Below are 21,231 nucleotides of genomic sequence, written 5' to 3'. Positions count from 1 at the left end.
TCAGCAGGTGGTATGGTAGTTAAGGTGCTGGACTCCCACATGGCTGAGCACAGTTCAAGTCCTGGACCTGGAGGCTTAAAAATCACGCTGGAGGTGAGTGTACGCATGCCCAAAATCCTGAGAAGAGAATGGAGGAGAAGGGACTGTGGCATGGCTACCCCACAGAGGCTGATTTCTCACTTTTCCTATCTCTATCTCTGTTTCTCTCCCCCTGGTGAGCATATATGCATTATGGAGAAGAAAAAAATTTATTGCTCCTATTATGACACTAATTTCTTAAAAAATAATTATTTTATGTAATTTTAATAATATTATTTTTTAATTTGACCATAGAGATACAGAGAGAGAGAGGGAGGGAAAGTGAGACAGGAAGCTACCAGATCTAGTCTGTCATGTGGGAGTCTAATACCTTAACCACCATGCCACCTGCTGGTCCCAACACTAATGTCTTTTAATCTATAGAGACCACATGTAAATCATTAAGAATATTAACGCTTAAAGACAGAGAACAGAAAACTCACAGACAAAACTAAATGGTCAGTGAACAGAAGAAAATTATTTCATTCATCTCATAAATAGTAGCCAAGTATGTATCATGTTATAAGCCAGCTCTATATACTGGTGAGATAAGCAGTGAGCAAGGCAGTTAAAATCTTTTCTCTCATGCAGTTTACCTTCTAGTTAGTAAGGAGGATAGGGAAAAGCAAAATAAAAGGTTTGGAGACTGAGGAGGTTGGTTTGGTTATGTAGTTTCTCTTCAGGGCCAGCAGGTAGCATGGTGGTTAGTTAGAGTACTGGATTCCCACAAGGCCATCCAGGATTTGAGACCTAGACCCAGAGGCTTGAAAATTACAACAAACAAACAAATAAATAAATATAAAATAAAATAATAATAATAAATAAATATTAAAAAAAGTCTTTTCAAGAAGGTGACATAAAAACAATGAGCTCAAGCAAGCGAGGGGGCTAAATGTGAAAACCTGATAGCATTCCAGAAGAGAACTACCACAATGCAGCAGGAAAGCCTATAAAGTTCAGGGGGGAGGGGTGAAGAAGGTAGAAGATGAAATCAGTGGGCCCTCATGACACTGTAGCTCTTTTGCCTGTAATTCTCTATCCCTTCATGACTGGGCACGCTAGGGCATACATGGCATATTTTGAAGCCACTGGGGCAGGGACTCAGTTCTAGTCAGCTATGCAGGATTTAGCTTTCCTTGCACAGAGCACAACTGCTGTGCTACAGGATCAGCCCTCACTAACCTTCTGAAATATTCTTATATATGTACCATAACATTATAACCTTGTCTCTGTCTTCAAGTATGGGCATGTATTTACGTATGTCTCATCAAGGTTCCACTTTCTTAGGGTATGTACTCCCATCCCAGATTTACTGTGGCTCCTATGCTATCAATAGCCTCCTTTGAAATAAATGAACGAGTGACATGTGCAGAAGATTGTTCTGTGGCAGGAAGAAAAAATCAGGCTGTATATGATTAATACATAAAGGGGATAAAGATCTTCACGCACAGCTGTGGAAAGTCATTTCAAAGAGCCCACAATGAACTCTTCTGGATTTTATAACAACCTGGTGAAAAGTCGTAAAAATAGACTTGAAAGGAAGACAGCAGTAAGAAAGAAAGAATCTCCAAAATGGTCAGGGCTAAAAATGATATCCCAGTTTAGTGTGATGAAAATGTCTTTGCTCACAGAGAACTTACTCTGGGCTAGACTGAACTGTTTAGTCAAAAGATAAAAAATATGGAGAGATCTTTTCTGAACTGTTAACATGACTGAATTAAGAGAACATGTCTTAATTTATTATTTTTTTAAAAGTGGTTTTCCTATCTGAAAAGTTTTCAGATTTAAGTCAGATACAGAGTACTAGGGAAATCAAAGTACCTAAACTGTACTAAGCATGTTCTAAAATGTTATCTTTATTTTTCAGTGAATCTTTTGTAAGAAACCACATCTCCTGGCATGTCGACTGCTGTAAAAAGTATACATGGAGGGTCAGTAGTGGTGTGGTGGCTGGGGTGCTGGACTCCCACAGGGCCGACCATGGTTTGAGTCTTGGACCTGGTGGCTTGCTTTCTCTCTCTCTCTCTCTCTTTCTCTCTGTCTCTCTCTGTCTCTGGTGAGCGCACAAGTGGTAATACAATGCTGGAAGCCATATGGAAGATAAAGGTTTGGTTCCCATGTTGACCTGTATACACTAGGAGTGTGCATACATGTGTCCATAATCCTGGCTGGTAGAGACGGGGGGAGGGGGAATCATGGTGTGAGGCCCTTGTGAGGGTGTTGGTCTTTCTCTCATAAATAATAATAATAATAATAATAAAACTTAGGGAAAAAATTATAAACTAGTGAATTTTGAACTAAGGTCTCTTTTTTTCTTTTCAATTCACTAATAGCATGCAGTCTAAACCATTATCATCTTTAGTCTAGAACTCTGTAAAAGGGGGGGTGGTCTTGTTTTCTTTCTTTCTTTTTTTTTTTTTTTGGAGAGGTTTTTCACTATAGGGCACTTGCGCTCGCCAGACAGAGAGAGACATAGAGACAGAAAGCGAGAAATCACCTCCCAGGGGGGATGGTCACGCTGCAATCCCTTCTCCTCCATTCTCCTGTCGGGATCTTGGGCACGCACGCACACATGCCTGGCATGAGTTTTAAGCCACCGGGGCCGGGACGTGAACCACGGTCGACTACGTGGGAGTCCAGTGACATAGCCATTACACTAACTGCTGGTTCCCTCTTTCTTTCATTTTTTAAAGAGAGGTTTTATTTTTTTTTGCTGCCGAGTGTGTGTGCTCTCCAGAGAGACAGTGAGACGGAAAGCAAGAAATCACTCTGCGGGGCTGGCGGCACTGCAATCCCTTCTCCTTCATTAGTCTCTTGGGATTTTGGCCACTGATACACATGTGCCCAGTGTAGTGGGGTCTCATTTTCACCAATACTATTCTTCAATTTGTTCTCTTTGCAGTAAACAGAGTAATATATTAAAGTGTATACTAGATTATGACTCATCCCTGCTTGAAGACTCTGCTTTCAATTGTTAGAATAAAAGCCATACTATTGCCACGACAACAAAGCCCTACAGGTCAGTTCCTACAGTGAATCCAGCCTAGCCGCAAACTGAATTCTTTCTGACTATGCTATAGCCACACTGTGTCTCTGAATTCCAACACCACACAACATGTTCCTCCTCACCTCACAGCCCCTCTATCCACTTCTCCCTCATTTGCAGTGCTCTTTCCCAAGCTGCTTATGCTGGACTCCCTCACATCCTACAGGTCTCAAATACTACCACTCAAATGCCTTCGTGACCTAAACTCCTCTATTCCTCTTCTGCCTTCCAGTTAATTATTATATATTACCATATTTCTTCCCCTTGAAACATTTACCACACTGTCATAATACCCTTATCTGTTTAGCATGTCTTCTCCAAAACCAGACTTCTTGACAGATGCAATACTGCTTGTATTATTATTGTTGTATCTCTAGCTTAGCAGACTGACTGGCACCTGGTAGGCAATCAAATATTTACTGATAGAATGAATAAAGAAATATGGCAAGATACATTTCATAGTCCTAAATTTTATATAAAAATATTCAGTCTTTTTTTCTTTATAAAACAAAAAATCCTAAAACAAACAAAAATACTTAAGCCCACATAACATCAGTAACTCCCAGGAAGCATTCTGAAATTAAAAGTAAATTGAACACAAGGAAATTTTATCTGTATCTTTTCCTTGGAACTCCTCACACTAAGTTCAAAGGAGGCTTATTCCTAATTTAAATATACTGTTCCAAGAAACTAGCTACTCCAAACCATCAAACCATTTAACTTATTTAAATCCTACCCTGAGTTCTACAATTTAACCAAATTTCACATGCCAAATGAAGCACTTTGGCCAGAGAACAAGGAAACTATAATGCTCTGCATTTCTCCGTTATAAACTTAGTATTCTGAAACCAGAGGATAAGGCTAAAATCCACCATCTTTCAGAAATGACCACTCAGGTATGACAAAAAGCAGAATATGCTAAGTTTCCATTTCCCTTTCCAATTCCCAAGAACCTCACATTCCATAATAGAATTTATTCATCATAATCTCCTTTTCATCAATAAAATGTCAGTGCTAAAAGACTGTAACAACCAGGAAATAATTTTGAGTAATTTTGACTTTCCTGTAGAGAACTATTCTGGCCCATTAGTCACAAGGGACAAGAAGCAAGGAAACTTCATAAAATCCTTCTCTTTACAATGCTAGCTTGGAGCTGCTCCAGGAACAAGTCTTTTGGGGTTTGTGTGTGTGTGTGTGGTATAAAGATTGGGGGAAGACAAAACACCGAGCAAATGGCACGTGCTTACAAAGGGCAAGTCTCTATACTAACTTGCCCAAGTATGGCCTGAACCTTACTAACACATTTACACACCCCAAAAAGGAATGAAAAAGTTCAGGGAAGAATGAGTAGTGCATACTAACGGCATACTAATGAAAACAAGGCTCCCTGGATATAGAGAATTATATACCAGATAGTTTAGGGATTCAAAGACAAATGGTAATGAGAAAACCTGGGTTTTAGCTGTAAATAAGCAGGATAAGTGAAAAAGGAATAAAATGAAACATAAATGTTTTTATGTATTTGAGCAGAAGAAACTTTTACACTATGGTTCCATGCATAATTTTGTTTGTTTTTTTGTTTTGAGGTTTTTGCTATGGGTGTGTATACTTGCTGAAGAGAAACAGAGACAGAGACACAGAGAGAGAAAGTGAGATATCACCCCCCCCTAGAGGAGATGGTCACACTGCAATCCCTTCTCCTCTATTCTCTCCTTGGAATTCTGGGAACACATGCACAAGCATCTGGCATGATTTTCAAGCTGCCGGGTTTGGGACTCAAATTGTAGTTGGTCATGTGGGAGTCCAGTATCTTAAATACCATGTCACCTGCTGGCCCTCATGCATAAATTTTTAAGACTCGATATATATCACCACAAACATATGAAGAAATTTGTTACATACTTTTAATTCTTTTTTTTCTTGGAGAGTTTTTTTTGCTATAGGGCACGTGCCCTTACCAGAAAAGAGAGAGAGACAGAGAAATAAAAAGTGAGAAATCATCCCCCGGGGGGATGGCCATGTTGCAATCCCTTCTCCTCCATTCTTCTCTCAGGATCTTGGACACACATGCAAACACACCTGGCATGAGTTTAAGCCACTGGGTCCAGGACTCAAACCACAGTCGACTATATGGGAGTTCAGTGACATAGCCATTAAACTAACTGCTGGTCCCACATACTTTCAATTCTTTAGACCTTTTGCTGGGAGAGACACTGAAAGTGGATGTGTTATAAAGCAGCAGCAGGGGCCAGCAGGTAGCATGGTGGTTAAGGTGCTGGACTTCCATGTGGTTGATCATGGTTCAAGTAGTGGACCTGGCGGCTTGCTTTACACTTTCTCTCTGTCTGTCTCTAGTGAGCACGTGTGCCATGTAGCAAATTTATAAATAATAATAAATAAAATTAAATAAATAATTCTTTAAAAAAATTAAAAGCAGTAGAAACACAAAAGATGTTTGTTTTCTTCTATTTCCACTCAATTCTTGTATAGAATCAATCTGGCTGGCTCTAAAGGTAATTCCCAGAAAAAAATCCTTAGCAAGCTTAATTAATCATATTACCAAAAACCTCCTCCTCTAATGAAATTATTTCTTGTATGTAGAGTGGGCATGTTTTACCCTTCTGAATCTGACCAATGGTGGTACCCCACAGTACAGACCTGTGTACAGGCCACTAAGGCACTATACGAATTTCTAATTCACCCATGTCAACTTTTGCTTCAGATTCTAATTGAAAACTATTGGGTCATCGGTAAAGTCATTTTTTGCACAGAAAACCGTAGAAAAATATATCATGACTTTCCAATGACCTAATATAAATATGAGTTAGCTTACCGATTTTTTTAACTTCTTCAGCAAAGTATGGATCATTCAAGTCAACATCAGAGGGAAGTTCATCTTCACTGGCCTCTTCACCAAGAGCCTTAAAGTTGAAAATAAAAAGACATATATCTTATCATAAGGATTAATAATATATATATGTGTGAAGAAAAACTGTAAATATTTCTTTTATTTATTTAAAAATAATTTAATTTTATTAATATTATTTTTAAATTTTGACGAGAGAGAGAGGGAAAGTGAGAAAGCTGCCAGCAGGTCTGAGACTTGAGTTGTGGTCAGATATATAGGTGTCCAACGCCTTAACTATCAAGTCAGCTGCAGGTCCCAGTATTTCTTTTAAATCAAGAAGTTCAATCTAAAATTAAACTAGGTTTTCAAATGGACCAGTTTACAAAATAACTTACACTTAAGTCATTCTTGTGTTTGTTCAACAAATGATTTTGGAATACATAGTAAATGCAAGAGATTATGTAGAACTTTGGGAGAAAAAACTGTCATGTTTGTCCTTAAAAATGCCACAATCTATTAAAGGATATGATACACAAAGATATATGCGTAAGTAATTATAATTCAAGGTAGTGCTAGAAGAAACATAAGTAAAAGATGCATACATTTGAAGAATACTTTCAGATGGATGATCGGTAGACAGGTAACCTTATCTCTCACGAGACAAATGGTGTGGCTATCAATAGTATGAAGTACTGATTTGTGAGTTATCTCTTAAATATTATTTAAAGCAATTTATCTTCTGGTTAATTGAAAGAAATGATTTTTACTATGAAACTGTGAAACATACAAAACTAGTTAAGGACAGTGTGATGTCTCCCCTGTCTGCATTACCCAATTTCAACAATTATCTTGTTTTATCTGGAATCTACCCTTTAAAGTACTATGCTAAGTTTTAGGTAAATCAGTTGTTAAATTTTCCAAATTCAAACATAAACAGACTGTCTCCTAAATTAGTAATTTAAATTAAGAAGTCAATCCTACAAAATAAATAGAACACATGTAAACTAAGGTCAGACGAACAGGTTGATCTTAATTCCAGGAATCTATAAAACATAAGTCATTTCATCAAAAATGTTCAGGATACATTTCTGCAAACCATCATCCTGCTTGCAAGAAGACCCACTGTGTGCTAATGAAATAATATTCAAAATAGCAGTTCTAGCCAAAAGACAATATACATTTTTTTGGGACCAGCAGTTAGCATAATGGCTATGTCGCTGAACTCCCATGTAGCCAACTGTGGTTCAAGTCCCGGACCCAGTATCTTCTCCAATCATATTGGTTAAACTTGATATTAATTTCAGAAAAAACAACTCTCAAAAACAAGCAACTATGGAAACCAAGCAACCTACTTGGGAACCAGCAGTTAGCGTAATGGCTATGTCACTGGACTCCCACGTAGTCGACCGCGGTTCGTGTCCCGGACCCGGTGGCTTAAAAAACTCACGCCAGGCGCGTGTGCGTGCGTGCCCAAGATCCCAAGAGGAGAATGGAGGAGAAGGGATCGCGGCGTGACCATCCCCCCTGGGGGGTGATTTCTCGCTTTCTGTCTCTATGTCTCTCTCTGTCTGTCTGGCGAGCGCACGCGCCCTACAGTGAAAATCTCTCTCAAAAAAAAAAAAAAAAAAAGACAATATACATTTTTTGAACTGTTTTATAGCTATAAATGATGGTTACATCAAAACACTAAAATATCATGGCACATGAACACTTACTAATTTCTTTAGTAATAATTTCTCAGTATCAAAATTGAAGTTGCTGAGGCAAAAAGGATTTTTAAGTTGAAGAAAATTCTTGAAACCCTTTTGTATCCAGATAGCCTTTGGAGTTGAAAGGATCTGCTGGACTCATCAAATTCATTACAGAACACTGAGACTGAGAATACACTAGACACTCAACAAACATATTTTGAATATTGTTAATGAAGTGACTCCAGGCTTGGCCCAATGAAGGGAAAAAGTAAAATTACAAGATAAGCTAAAGGCTCCTAACAAACGAAAATCAAATGGGGAAAAAAAAAATAGCCTCAAAGTGATTACTTTTTTTTTTTGGAGAGATTTTTGCTATAGGGCGTGTGCGCTCGCCAGACAGACAGAGAGAGACATAGGGACAGAAAGCGAGAAATCACCCCCCAGGGGGGATGGTCACGCCGCAATCCCTTCTCCTTCACTCTCCTCTCGGGATCTTGGGCATGCATGCACACGTGCCCGGCGTGAGTTCTAATCCACCGGGTCCGGGACGTGAACCGTGGTCAACTACGTGGGAATCCAGTGACACAGCCCTTACGCTAACTGCTGGTTCCCAAAGTGATTACTTTTTTGACCCCATAAATATTCACTTGAAAAATCTTTCAAGAAATTGATAGCTTAATCATCTGGGGAGTTACTCCATTTAAAAGATGTTCCTACTTATGGGGCCAGTAGGTGGCATGGTGGTTAAAGGTGCTGGATTCCCACATGGTTGACCATGGTTTGAGTCCTGGACCTGGCAGCTTGTTTTCTCACTCTCTCTCTCTCTCGCTCCGTCCCTCTCTAATCAGTTTTAAATAAATAAATAAATAAATAAAGTTAAATAAAATAATTCTTTTAAAAAAAGAGATGTTCCTACTTAGTCCTAAGGAAGTTATAGGAAGCATAAGGAGCAAGATTCTTACCCTGTTTCTCCATTTTACTATTCATTTCCACAAACCCTGACTACAATGGTAATATAAGAATTAATCCATCGCATTTCTCAGCTTTGCGGCCCTCTATCTTCACAGCTGTAACAGAAGCACTTTAAGCTTAGAGAGTATATGAAGAAACAATATCTTCACAGCTGTACCAGAAATACTTTAAGCTTAGAGAGTATATGAAGAAACAATACAGTACAATAGAAAGAGCACTGTACAGAGAAATCATGGATTCTGGTCTTGGCTTGGCCGCTGGCAATGTGAACATCAAACACATTGCTTCAGTTTCTGCAACTATAAAACAAGAGAGCTAGACTAGAACTAATCACTTTAAGATTTCCCAAGTTGTAAATTTTTTTGATTGTTAGTGATGACATTGCAAGATAATGACACTGCACTTCAGTGATAAGACAGTATTTTAAGTGACAAAAACCCTAGGTGGTCAATGTTATTACAAAGGAATTGAACTATGGAAAACGGTTATTCCCTTGAATGATGAAAGTCAAATTATATTTTCTAATTGATAATGTATTAGCGTTCAGAAAACATTCTTGAAAAAGGGGTTTAATGACAATAAGATATTTAAAGAGTCATATGATAATACTGAAAGTGAGAAAATCAGTTGAGAAACAGAAATGTATACCATAACTTCATTACGTTAAAAACTTCTATATGCATACATCCTGAAGTAAAAGAAATCTGTATGAATCTCTCTTCCTCAAATAATATAGAGTAAAACGATACTGCTTTGTATCTAGATACCAACTAAACAATGCATTTTATTTTGGTAGCAAGTAAATATAAACTAGTGCCAAAGTGGCCCTAGGCTCTTACCACTCTGCATACACTATTATATGGCCAATAGAAAATACTTAACAAATTGAATTTTCATCTTCCTCATTCTTAATACTGGGTTAACAAGGCCTACTCCAGACAGTAGTTGCATGTTGAGATAATAGGTGTCAACTACCTGGTGACTTCTGATACATGGTTGGTATTCAATAAATATTTGATTGTATCTATTAGTGATACCTTCTGTTTCTTTTTCAGTCTTTTCTTCTCCTTCTTCTTCTCTAAAAATTGTTCCCAAGGCGTCAGTTTATCCTTTCCTTCCAATTTGTTTCTAACCATCTCTTCTGCACTTTCTTTAAGACCTGAGAAAATAATCCAAATAGTTTAGTTTAAAACACTGTACCTTCAATCACTGAAAAATGTAACTTCCCAAACCAAACAAATGTAATTTACATATATTTAATGGAGTAACAAGGTAACATGCAACAGTGAATACAGGCATACGTTATTTACTTCACTTCACAGATAACTGTGTTTTTTATAAACTGCACAACTGTGGCAATCCTGTATCAAGCAAGTCTATCGGTACCATTTTCCCAACCAGCATGAGCTCATTTCATTGTGTGTCACATTTTCGTCATCTTCACAATATTTCAATTATTATATCTGCTGTGATACCCTGTGATCAATGATCTTTGAGATGTTACTACTGTAATTGTTTTGAGGTGCTAAAAGATAATGCCCACATAAGATGGCAAGCTTAGTGGATAAATGTACTCTACCAACTAGCCATGGCTCTGTCGCTCTCCCTCTCCTGAAGTCTCCCTAATCCCTGAGACACAATACTGAAATCAGGACAATTAAGAACTCTGCAAATCTAACCAAAGAAGTTAAAGACCTCCACAAGGAAAACTACATGAAGCTAAAAAGAGAAATTGAAAATGACACAAAAAAGTGGAAGGATGTTCCATGTTCCTGGATTGGAAGAATATAATCAAAATGGCAATTCTACCCAAATTAATCTACATATTTAATGCAATGCCAATCAAAGTATCAGACACATTCTTCACAGATCTAGAAAAGACAACCATAAAATTTGCCTGTAATCATAAAAGACCTTGTACTGCCAAAGCAATCCTACAAAATAAGAGAGGAATGGGCAGCATCTCACTCCCAGACCCAAAAATATACTACAAAGCTGTGGTAATCAAAACAGCATGGTACTGGCACAGAAACAGGTGGACCAATGGAATAGAATAGAGTGCCCAGAAATAAACTCTCAAATATAGTCAACTGATTTTTTACATAGGGTATCAGTCAATCCAACAGGAAAAGGAAAACCTCTTCAGCAAATGGTGCTGGAAAAACTGGATATCCACTTTTAGAAAGATGAATCTGAACTCCTACCTCTCATCATTGACAAAAATCAAATCAAGGTGGATCAAAGATCTAAATCTAAGGGACCAGCAGTTGGCGTAATGACTATGTTGCTGAACTCCCATGTAGCTGACCGTGGTTCAAGTCCTGGACTCAGTGGCTTAAACTCACACTGGGCGCATGTTCGTGCATGCCCAGGATCCCGAGAGGAGAATGGAGGAGAACGGATTGCGGCGTGGTTATCACCCCTGGGGGTGATTTCTCGCTTTCTGTCTCTCTGTCTCTCTCTCTCTCTGTCTGGAGAGTGCACGCGCCCTATAGTGAAAACCTTTCCAAAAAAAAAAGTCTTATTACTTGAGGAATACATTTCGTTAAGGCATTGCTGGCATATACAGTGATTCCTCTGATTATTTGGCAAAGTAAACAGAAAATCTTCTGGAAAGGATTCACTATCCCAGAAGCCATTACTTTTGTGAATTATGAAACAAGGTTAAAAAAAATCAATAAGAGTTTGCACAAAGTTGATTCCAATTCTTTTAAAAAAAAAAAAAAACTTTATTTATTGTTATTTTCCAGTTTGATCAGAGAGAGAGAGAGAGGAAAAGCGAGACATCAACCTGCCAGGTCCAGGACTTGAACCATGGTTTAACCATGTGGGAGTCCAGTGCCTTTAACCACCACGCCACCTGCTGGCCCTGATTCCAATTCTTATTGATGACTTTGAGGAGTTTGAGACTTTGTGGAGAAATCAACTGCATACATGGTGGGAATAACAAAATAACTAGAATTAGAAGCAGGGCCTTAAGATGTGTCTAAATTGCTGCTACCTTGTGATCAAGTTTAACAGATGAGGAGTTGCTTTTTAGGGATGAGCAAAGAAAGCAGTTTCCTGAGAGGAAATCTGTTTCTGATGATGTTGTGAGCACTTGTCAAAATGACAATGAAAGATTTAGAATATTACATAAACTCAGATAAAGTGGCAGCAGGGTTGGAGAAGACTGGCTACAATTTTGAAAGCAGCACTATTATAGGTAAAATGCTATCTATCAAACAGTATCACGTGCTGTGGAGAAATCTGTGAAAGTTAAAGTCAATCAACGCAGCAAACTTCATTGTTGATTTATTTTAAGAAATTGCTGCAGCCACTCAACCTTCAGATACTACCACTCTAATCAGGCAGTAGCCATTAGCACTGAGACAAGACCCAACACCAGCAAAAAGCTTAGGACTCACTAGAGGTTCAGCTAGCATTTTTTAACAATAAAATTTTAAAACTAAGGTATGGACACTGCATTTTAAAGACATAATCCTACTGCACACTTAAAAGAGTACAGTATAATATAAACATAACTTTTATATGCATTGGAAAACTAAAAAAATCATGTAATTACTTTTATTGCAGTATTTGCTTTACTACAGTGGTCTGGAACCAAACACACAATATCTTCAAATGTGTCTATATTTATAATACTTCAAGAGCAGAGTGATATGGGATCAGCTTCTAAAAGCTATTTCCTAATAATAAATAACAATAATATAACCTAACTAAATAAAAATAAACTAATAGGTAAACCCAGTAATTTCACATATGGTTAAGCTACTTACATTAAAAAAAAATTCTGTCTTTTGGTTAAACATTCATTCCCCTTACATAGCTTTGAACCTCTAGGAAAAATTCTGGGAAAAAAATCTCAGGATATAATGGGCTACTAATTATTTCATAGCAAAAGACAAGTTATTTTTATCCCCTTAACATAATAATTCTTCCTGCTGCTGCCCAAGTGAAAGCCTGTGTTTCCTGGGAACTACAGGTAGCTGATAAAAATGGATTAGTAAGGCAATTCCCCAAAAATCATGTCGGGTATGTGTGCATGCATGACCAAGGTCCCAGGAGGAAAATGGAGAAGGGATTGTGGTGAGGCCATTCCCCCTGGGGGGTGATTTCTCACTTTCCCTCTTACTGTCTCTGTCTTTCTCTCTCCAGGGAGCACACATGCCCTAAGGCAAAAACCACTTAAAAAAAAAAAAAACTACCAAGTTCAGATTCCATTTCTTATTATTTAGCTTTTTTAAAAAAACAAATATTTTATTTAACTTTATTTATTTATTCATTCATGTATTTCAATTTGACCAGAGAGCAACAGAATGAAAGAGAGAAAAAGAAAGTGAAAAAGCAAGCCACCAGGTCCAGGACTTGAACCACGGTTGGCCACATGGGAATCCAGAGCCTTTAACTACCACACCACCTGCCGGCCCCTTGTTTAGTTCTTTTAATGCTGTTATTTGACTTGAAAAAAAAATTTTTTTTTAAAAGAAAAACACTGTTAATCCAGATCATTTCCCCAGATACATTTTAAATTCAAAGAAAGTGAAAATGATCCTACAGATGCTCTAATTTTCTTTCCTGATGATGACAACTATACAGAGACTGAAAATGTTTGGCACTATGCCTGAAAACACACTGGTAGAAGGCTGTACACCTGGAATTTCAACTCCTGGTCATCCTCTATACCACTACCAGATCCATTAAAAATCAGGTTTGACCTACAGAATAAAAAAAAGTACAGCCCAAGAATAAAATCTAAAGCTTTGGATCTTAGGTTCTCTATCTGCAAAATGAGACTGGTATAGATTAGAAATACCCAATCTCTCACATGTGCACCCATTTTCTACCTTAAATGAACTATTTTGTAGAAATACAAATAAATAAAACATAAGCAGTACTTTGAAGGCTTGAGCTCCAAAGGAAAGTCTCAAACAGCTGGAACAGTTGCTCTCTTAAGTCCCTTCCTTAGCTTTTAAGCCAAGATTTAATCTCCAAATTTCTATGATGTAGAAACAGTATTGAATTATGTGCACATTCAAGGTTATGAAGATTTGCTTTTTTATAACGTATTGCTGGTGGAATTTCTGATTTACTGAATGCCAAAGAAGAAACACCAACTCTTAATTTAAAAACTTTTCTTATGAGGAAAACATAATTCATTTTACTAAATGGTTTCAGGAGAAATGTGGACTACACAAAACCATGTCCATATCAATGAATCAAACAACAAATTCTGACAAAACAAGTTAATTTCAAATAAAAAAAAAATTGGGACTAGCAGATGGTCTGGAATTTCAGAAGGCTGGCTCCTACAAGTCCCACTGTGCTGTTTGAGTCCCAGACCTGGTGGCGGCTTGCTGCCCCCCAGCACCTGGCGAGTTTGTGTGCCCTACAAAGCAACAAAACAAAAAACCCAAAAAACTCCCAAAAGCTTTACACACTGGGTTGTCAGAAAAGTCTTGACCCATTTTTGCATAGAAAAAAAAATACATGACTTTTCTGATGACCCTTTATACCTGTGATTCGGCACATAGTCCTCTCAAATTTTAAATGCATATTAAATATGCTTAAATAATAATCTTCAAAGATATTCAACTATTATTTCCTAACACATTAAAAAAGATTTTATTACTTCAAAATATTAAATTAATTAATATAGATGAGTTTTTTTCCAAAAATAATTTTCTAGCCCAGTTGTGATGGAGACAGTCAGGCCCTACTGCACAACACTGGAGCCATATGGAAAAGCCTAGGGTTCGAATCTCACATCAACCTGAACGTGTGGGGTGCACTCAATGGATGAAAGGCTGGAGTAGGATCATGGTATGACAGGATACTATCGGGGATCCATTTCCCCTATCTCAAGATCCCGGCTGAATGGAAGGCTGGAGAAGGACTGTAGCATATCAAGAGCCTGTCAGAGGTCCATTCACCCCCCTCTTCTTGATGAAGTATTTTTATTTTCTGAAGAGGTTTTTGTTACAGGGTGTGTGTGCTTGCCAGAAAGACAGAGAGGGGCAGAGGGACAGAAAGCGAGCAATCCCTTCTCTTCCATTCTCCTTTCGAGATCTTGGACACACACACACATGTGCCCAGCGTGAGTTTAAGCCACCGGGTCGAGGACTCAAACCACAGTCAACTACATGGCAGTCCAGTGGTAGTCATTACACCATCTGCTGGTCCCGACATTTTTTTTTTTTTTAAAGTATATGCTGGGGCCAGAAGGTGGCATGGTAGGTAAAGCACTGGATTCCACATGGCCAACTCCATGGTTTGAGTCCCAGTGCGTGTGCATGCCCATAATCCCAAGAGGAGAATGGAGAGGGGACTACGATGTGGCCATTTCTCCTCCCCCAATCCTCACCTCTCTAGCAAGCATACATACCCTATGGCAGAGAAAAAAAAAAAAACAAAACCTAAAAAAAAAACCTAAAACAATAACAAAAAAAACTAAGAAAAAAATTATCTGATTACTTTTAATACTCGAAACTTAAACTCTACTTTTAACATAAGACAATGCTAAGGAAGGTTCTGTATTATCTTTATTTATTTATTTTTACTTTAAAAAATATTTATTGTAATTAACTATTTTAGGTGACTAGAACATTGGTTTGATGTGTCTCAACCTTTTTTGGAGACATGAATAACTTGAGCAATAGATAATGCTATGGACTCTCTTCTTGGAACACTACTGGAGAAACATGCACAGTCTTCAGGAGTCTATGGGTACTTAAAACCTCTGTGTAGGGGTCCAAGGGACTCAGGCAAAGAACATTCGCAAAGCTGACAACCTTTAGGGAATGATGAGAATTCATCTCCCACAGCTTCAAAATTCATCAGAATGGACATTCGTAGGTTCCCCATCAAGGTTTCTCAACTTTAGCGCTATGTGATTCTGGACCAGAAAGTTCTTTGTTGTGAAGGGCTGGCTACCCTGTGCTTTTCAAGATATTTAGCCATGTCTCTGGTCTATCCACTAGATGCCAGGAGCCCTAGTATGAGAATAAAAAATGTCCCCAGACATTGTCGAATGTCCTCTTGAGGGGTAAACTAACCCCTACTTCAATACCATTGTTCTAAACAACGGCTGAAAGTAATTTCTGGGGTTGGCCTGTAGCTTAGTGCTTAAGCCGCAGGCACAAGGAAGCCGTATTCCATGTGTGGATGACCCCAGTTTGAATCCTGGGCCTGTCAGCTTGAGTAACATGTCAGTACATGTGTGTGCATGCCCTAAACTCTGAGGAGATAAAGAAATAGAGAAAAAAATGATTGTCATGTAACCATGACTCATGGCGCAGGGTGTGTGTGTGTGTATGTGTGTGTGTGTGTGTTCATCTCTCTCTCTCAGGCAAGTGCATATGCCTTGTGGCAATTAAAAACAGAACAAAACAGTCATTTCTGAAAAGAAGGCTGTGTTATTTGCACTACATAAGAGTGTTTTTTTTTATTTGATTTGATACTTGATTATAAGTATATCTTTCCATTTTATAAATTTCATCCAAGTATGCCTTTTCTCCCAACAAGACCATAAGTGGTTTAAAATCACCTTTTGTATTCCATAATATTTACCATAGTGCCAGACACATAGTAAGTACTTAATAAACAGTTAATTGATCTCTCTTGAAGGAAGAAGTCTTATTTCAAGCCAACTGTTTGATCTTTCATGTTTGGAACATATTCTTTCCAACAGAAAATGAATCAAAACTTCAGTATCTAAATAAATGGCCTTTATCTGTAAGTGGTTCTTTTTTTTTTTTTTTAAAGAGGATCTATAGCTCTGAAATATTTTATCAAGTATTTAATTTTAGGAAATCATATTTTTTTTAGTACTTAGTTTATTTATAATAATAAAGAAATAGCATCTCCAATAAATACAGTCAGTAATTTTCTTTGCCTGGTTCTCAATACACCAAAATAGAATGACAAACATATTGCAATGAATTAACACACCACCATGATAACTTAAAAATGCTTTGTTCTTGTTGTCATCATGAGGTCATTTAAATCTCTTGCCACAGATCACAGTTGTTTATGTTTTAAGTTCTTAAAAATATGCCCATCCCAGAAGTCTCTTGGCATATGCACAAGAACATTCTTAAGAGACAGTTTTAGCCTCATTTAAGAGCAGCCACTTTGCGACTGAAAAACAACTTCATTATAACTGTTTTTTGCCTTGTATAAAATTTTTAGAAAATTTTAAGCATATATCTGAGGGCGGTGGAATTAGTTAAAATAATACCAATAATCCTACAATAAGAGGAAAAGACTCCTTTCAAAGTCAACCATGACCCATAGATGACCCAATTACGAAAATAATCATTTAAGCTCAATCCATTCAGCATTATTTTGACAACCTGCATACATATAAAAGTACTTTTAAATATCCTTACAAATTCTCCTAAAACAGGAGTATACATTCCTTCTGACATTACTCATTTGACATACTTGAAAACTCTTCAAAGGACAGGATGTGAATAACTTAAAATAATTCAACTAGGTACACTAGTTGGCTTTATTTATAAAAATGAAACATTTTAAGATTTCTGATGTAGGCTGAAACTGGCAGTTCTTAAATGACAACTTAGTATCTACTGAGTGTATTTGGGAACACTTAAGGCTCAATCTTTATGAGTGTATGTTATAAAATAGAATGTAACTCTCAATTCCAAAAGTAGCTTTTAAAATATAATACCTACCACTTGTAATATCAAAATTTCAAACTGGAATTCCTTCTGGGTGTACTGCCAGCTGTGCCCTGAGGGAAGAGTACAGTCAAGGCAACCCTCCAAACTAGACTGTTTTCCCAGTGTGTGGGGAGGACAGATACATTTACTCATCTGACAAGGGTCATACAGATAGATACCTGGTTCAGAGATTGTTGCGAGTTCTATTTTTTCCTCCACAGTAAGATAAGGTAATATCGGGTCAGGAAGTGGACTCCCATGTGGCCATCTGCAGTTCAAGTCCCAGATCTGGGAGCTTGAAATTTATGTCAGGCATGTGTGCATGTGTGCGTGCCCAAATTAGAGAGGGGCCTGTGGCATGGCCATTCACCCTGGAGGGTGCTTTCTGGCTTTTTGTCTCTCTGGCAAGTGTATGTGCCCAACAGCAAAAATCTCTTAAGAAAAAAAAAAGGTAAGGTACTATGTACACAGGATGTCCTCAAAGCATTTGGATAAGCCAAATTACTAATCTTTCTAGAGAAAAGATGAAGATTAGAAGTGTCTTCAACTTGGTTTTGGATCTCATAATTTCTTGTGTGAGCTTCTATAAATCCCTCTCCTACTCTTTTTTTTTTTGCCACAGGGTGCATGCATTAATCAGAGAGAAACAGAAAGACAATGAGAGGGAAAGTGAAAAATCACCCCCTGGAGGAATGGCCACACCTCAATCTCTTCTCCCCCTATTTTCTCTTGGGTTTTTGGGCACATATGCAAATGTATGGGGTGTAATTTTCAAGTTGCTCAGTCTGGGACTTGAATTGCAGTCAGTCATGTAGGAGTCCAGTGCCTTTACACACCATGTCACCTGCTGCCCCTTTGCTAAAGTTTTATAGTGCCCTGTCCCTCTATTTTCTCCCATTTACCAGAGTTAAAATTTTATATTATTTGTATAATTAAAAAAATTGTTATTACTATTCAAGCTCTGTCAGGACAGATGCCATGGTTGTTTTTCTCATGAAGGTTACTAACCCTAGTAGCTAGTGGAAAGGCCTGGCATAAAGCACACTCTTGATAAAAGCCTGCTGAGTAAATGAGCAAATGAAAGGAAAAACAACTCAAATTTGTCCCTAACCTTTTTGACTGGGAGCAATGACACATGTAACTAAGAGTACAGGCAAGCCTAGTAGTCCAGTGGTTAAGCATTGTACGTAAGGAGCGAGAACCCAAATGGCTGAAGTTCAAATTCTAGCCCTGGTAGCTTGAAAAATTCACCAGGCAAGTGTGTGGTACATGCCTAAAATCATGATAGGATGAAGAAATGAATGAAAGAGGATCATGGCATAACTACTCCCCTTCAGAAGGTGCTTGCTTTTTCTCTTTCTAGTGATTGCATGTGTTCTCTGGCAATTTAAAAAAGGAAAATATCAACGAGCCTTGAGAAGAATAGCAAAAAGCAAAATATTACCAATAAGCCAGAACCAATAAATAGTCTTTATATCACTATATAGAAACAACATGAACAGCTATAAGGGTAATACAGATAAACGGTATAGGTAAGCTGTTTGGATTGGGAATTGCTTCTTATACAACTGTTAATTCTGTATCTTTTAAAACTTCAATGATGTAGCCACAGACGAGATCCTCAAAATACATACTAAATGAATAAATGTTAATAGTTTTTGTTGCTGCTGATGGCTTAACAGCTATTTTACTGGGTAAAAATTGTTTTACATTTCTTTAATTTTGGCTTATCATACTCTAACCTTTTTGAAATCCTTTTGCTCTCCCTTAGAATGATGCTGTCCACTTATAAGTACAGTCGCCCCTTGGTATCCATAGGGGATTGGTTCCAGACCTCCTGTAAATACTAAAATACAAAGATGCTCAAGTTCTTCATATATAAAATGGTGTGATAGTTGCGTATAATCCATGTACACCTTCCTGTATTATTTAAATCATGTCTAGATTACCATACAATGTAAATCCTTCATAAACTGTTGTTATACTATATTTAAAATTTTGTATTTATTTATTTATTTTTAAGGTTTTTGCCATAGGGCATGTGCACTCACCAGAAAGAGACAGACAAAAGGAAAGTGAGAAATCACTCCCCAGGGAGGACGGCCATGCTGCCATCCTGCCTCCTCTATTCTCCTGGGATTCTGGGCATGTACATATGCACACATACCCGATGTTATTTTCAAGTTGCTGGCCCAGGACTCAACTCTCAGTCGACTATGTGGGAGCCTAGCACCTTAACCAATACGCTACCTGCTGGGCCCTGTATTATTTTTATTGCAATGTTACTTTTATTATTATTTTTAGGAATATTTAGAATTTTTAGAATATTTTCAATCTGCAGTTGGTTAGATTTATGGATGTGGAATCTTAGGATACCGAGAGCCAACTGTATATTCAGTTTACTGTAAATCAAGTTGTACCTTTTCTTAGAGTCAAATTTTTTTAAATAATTATTTTATTTAATTACATTAATTGCAATTATTTTATTTTACTTTTTTTTTTTTTAAAGTTGACCAGAGAGAGACAGAGAGGGAAAGTGAGAAAGCAAGCTGCTAGGTCCAGGGCTCGAACTGCAGTTGACTACATGGGAGTCCAACAATGTAAACGTTATGCCATCTGCTGTTCTCATATGAACAGTTAAAAAGTAAGGAAAGAAAAGAACTTTCTCAAAATCCACTCACGAAAAAAATCTTAAATAAAAATGTTAAACCAGCTCAGAAGCATCTGCTATGATCTAGTAGGAATCTTGGGCCATAAAGGGCTGCTTGCCAAGGAGATGTGAAGCCTAATCATGGTGGGAGGTCCTATCAGAGACCACTACACAAAGCCAGGAAATCCTTAAGGGTACTCTCAGTGGGAATTGCTCCTTTCCCATCAACTGAAAGGGAACAAGTGTTTATTTGGATTTTGAGCAAAAAAGGGACATAAAAATACATTCCCCCCCAGAGAATTTATAACCACAAGTCCACAAATCCATGGATTTGTGGCAGGAATTTACACTACTTGTGTGGCCCAAAATAACTTCAATCCAAAACTTCAAGTTTCAATTGGTCTTGGACTGGAAGTACCCTTAGGCACCTAGCAAATAATCTCTAAAAGACTTTTGACCTAGGCCTCTGAGAATTCCTATTAAAGAAAAATTCAACAAGATCACAATTAAAATTCACTATGAAACAGAGTAAGCAGGAAAAAACACCTCTAAGTCAGAACCATAACAATTATGGACTTTAGAATTATCAGTGACAGAATATAAAATAAGTACATTTAAAACAGGAAATTTTTAAAAATTATACTATTAAAAGCATAAAACAGATTTATTTTTGCGGGGAGGGAAGAGCTTCCCAAAATAAAAAACATAAATGAAATGATAAAGTCAATGGCCAAATTAAACAAGACAAAGGTGAAGAAAGAATTAATGAACTGAAAGACAGAACTGAAGAAGCTATTGAATATGCTGCACAGATTCAAAGGTATAGAAACATGAGCTATCAGATATGGAATAGAAAATATCAAACTACTTTTGTTGCCCAAAATAACTTCAATCCAAAACTTTAAGTTTCAATTGGTCTTGGACTGGAAGTACCTTTAGGCACCCAGCAGAACGGAGAAAACAACGATGAGGAAAACATAAAACTTAAAAATATTATGGTAGAGAAGTTTTCAGAACTGATGAAAGATACTAATTTTCAGAAACTGGGTATCAAATTAATCCCCAAAAGAGTAAAGTTAACAGACAAAAAAATTATCTCAATATATCATATTGAAATTCTTGAATATCAAAGACAATGAAATTATCTTTTTCATCTCATTTTGCCATAGGGCACAGGTGCTCACAGAGGGGTAGGGGAGAGGGGGGGAGGGGGAGAGAGAGAGAGAGAGAGAGAGTCTCAGAGGGAGGCTTCCGCCGCCACC

General features: G+C 37.5%; 1 protein-coding gene across 2 annotated transcripts in view; it reads right to left on the bottom strand.

Annotated features, from left to right (window-relative positions):
* ESF1 (ESF1 nucleolar pre-rRNA processing protein) overlaps window positions 1-21,231 on the bottom strand; it is an 86,513-nt gene that overhangs the window by 10,007 nt on the left and 55,275 nt on the right. For both annotated transcript variants that reach the window (XM_006143656.3, XM_014585986.2), the window contains exons 10-11: window positions 9,673-9,794; window positions 5,958-6,045 (exon numbers count right to left, since the gene is read on the bottom strand). In XM_006143656.3, coding sequence (XP_006143718.1) covers window positions 5,958-6,045; window positions 9,673-9,794 — 210 coding nt within the window. The remainder of the gene's footprint in view (window positions 1-5,957; window positions 6,046-9,672; window positions 9,795-21,231) is intronic.

Source organism: Tupaia chinensis, unplaced genomic scaffold (genome assembly GCF_000334495.1).
Source record: "Tupaia chinensis unplaced genomic scaffold, TupChi_1.0 Scaffold000101_1, whole genome shotgun sequence".
Taxonomy (NCBI): domain Eukaryota; kingdom Metazoa; phylum Chordata; class Mammalia; order Scandentia; family Tupaiidae; genus Tupaia; species Tupaia belangeri.
The sequence above is the reverse complement of the archived record's forward strand: the minus strand, read 5'-3'. Positions and strand labels throughout refer to the sequence as shown.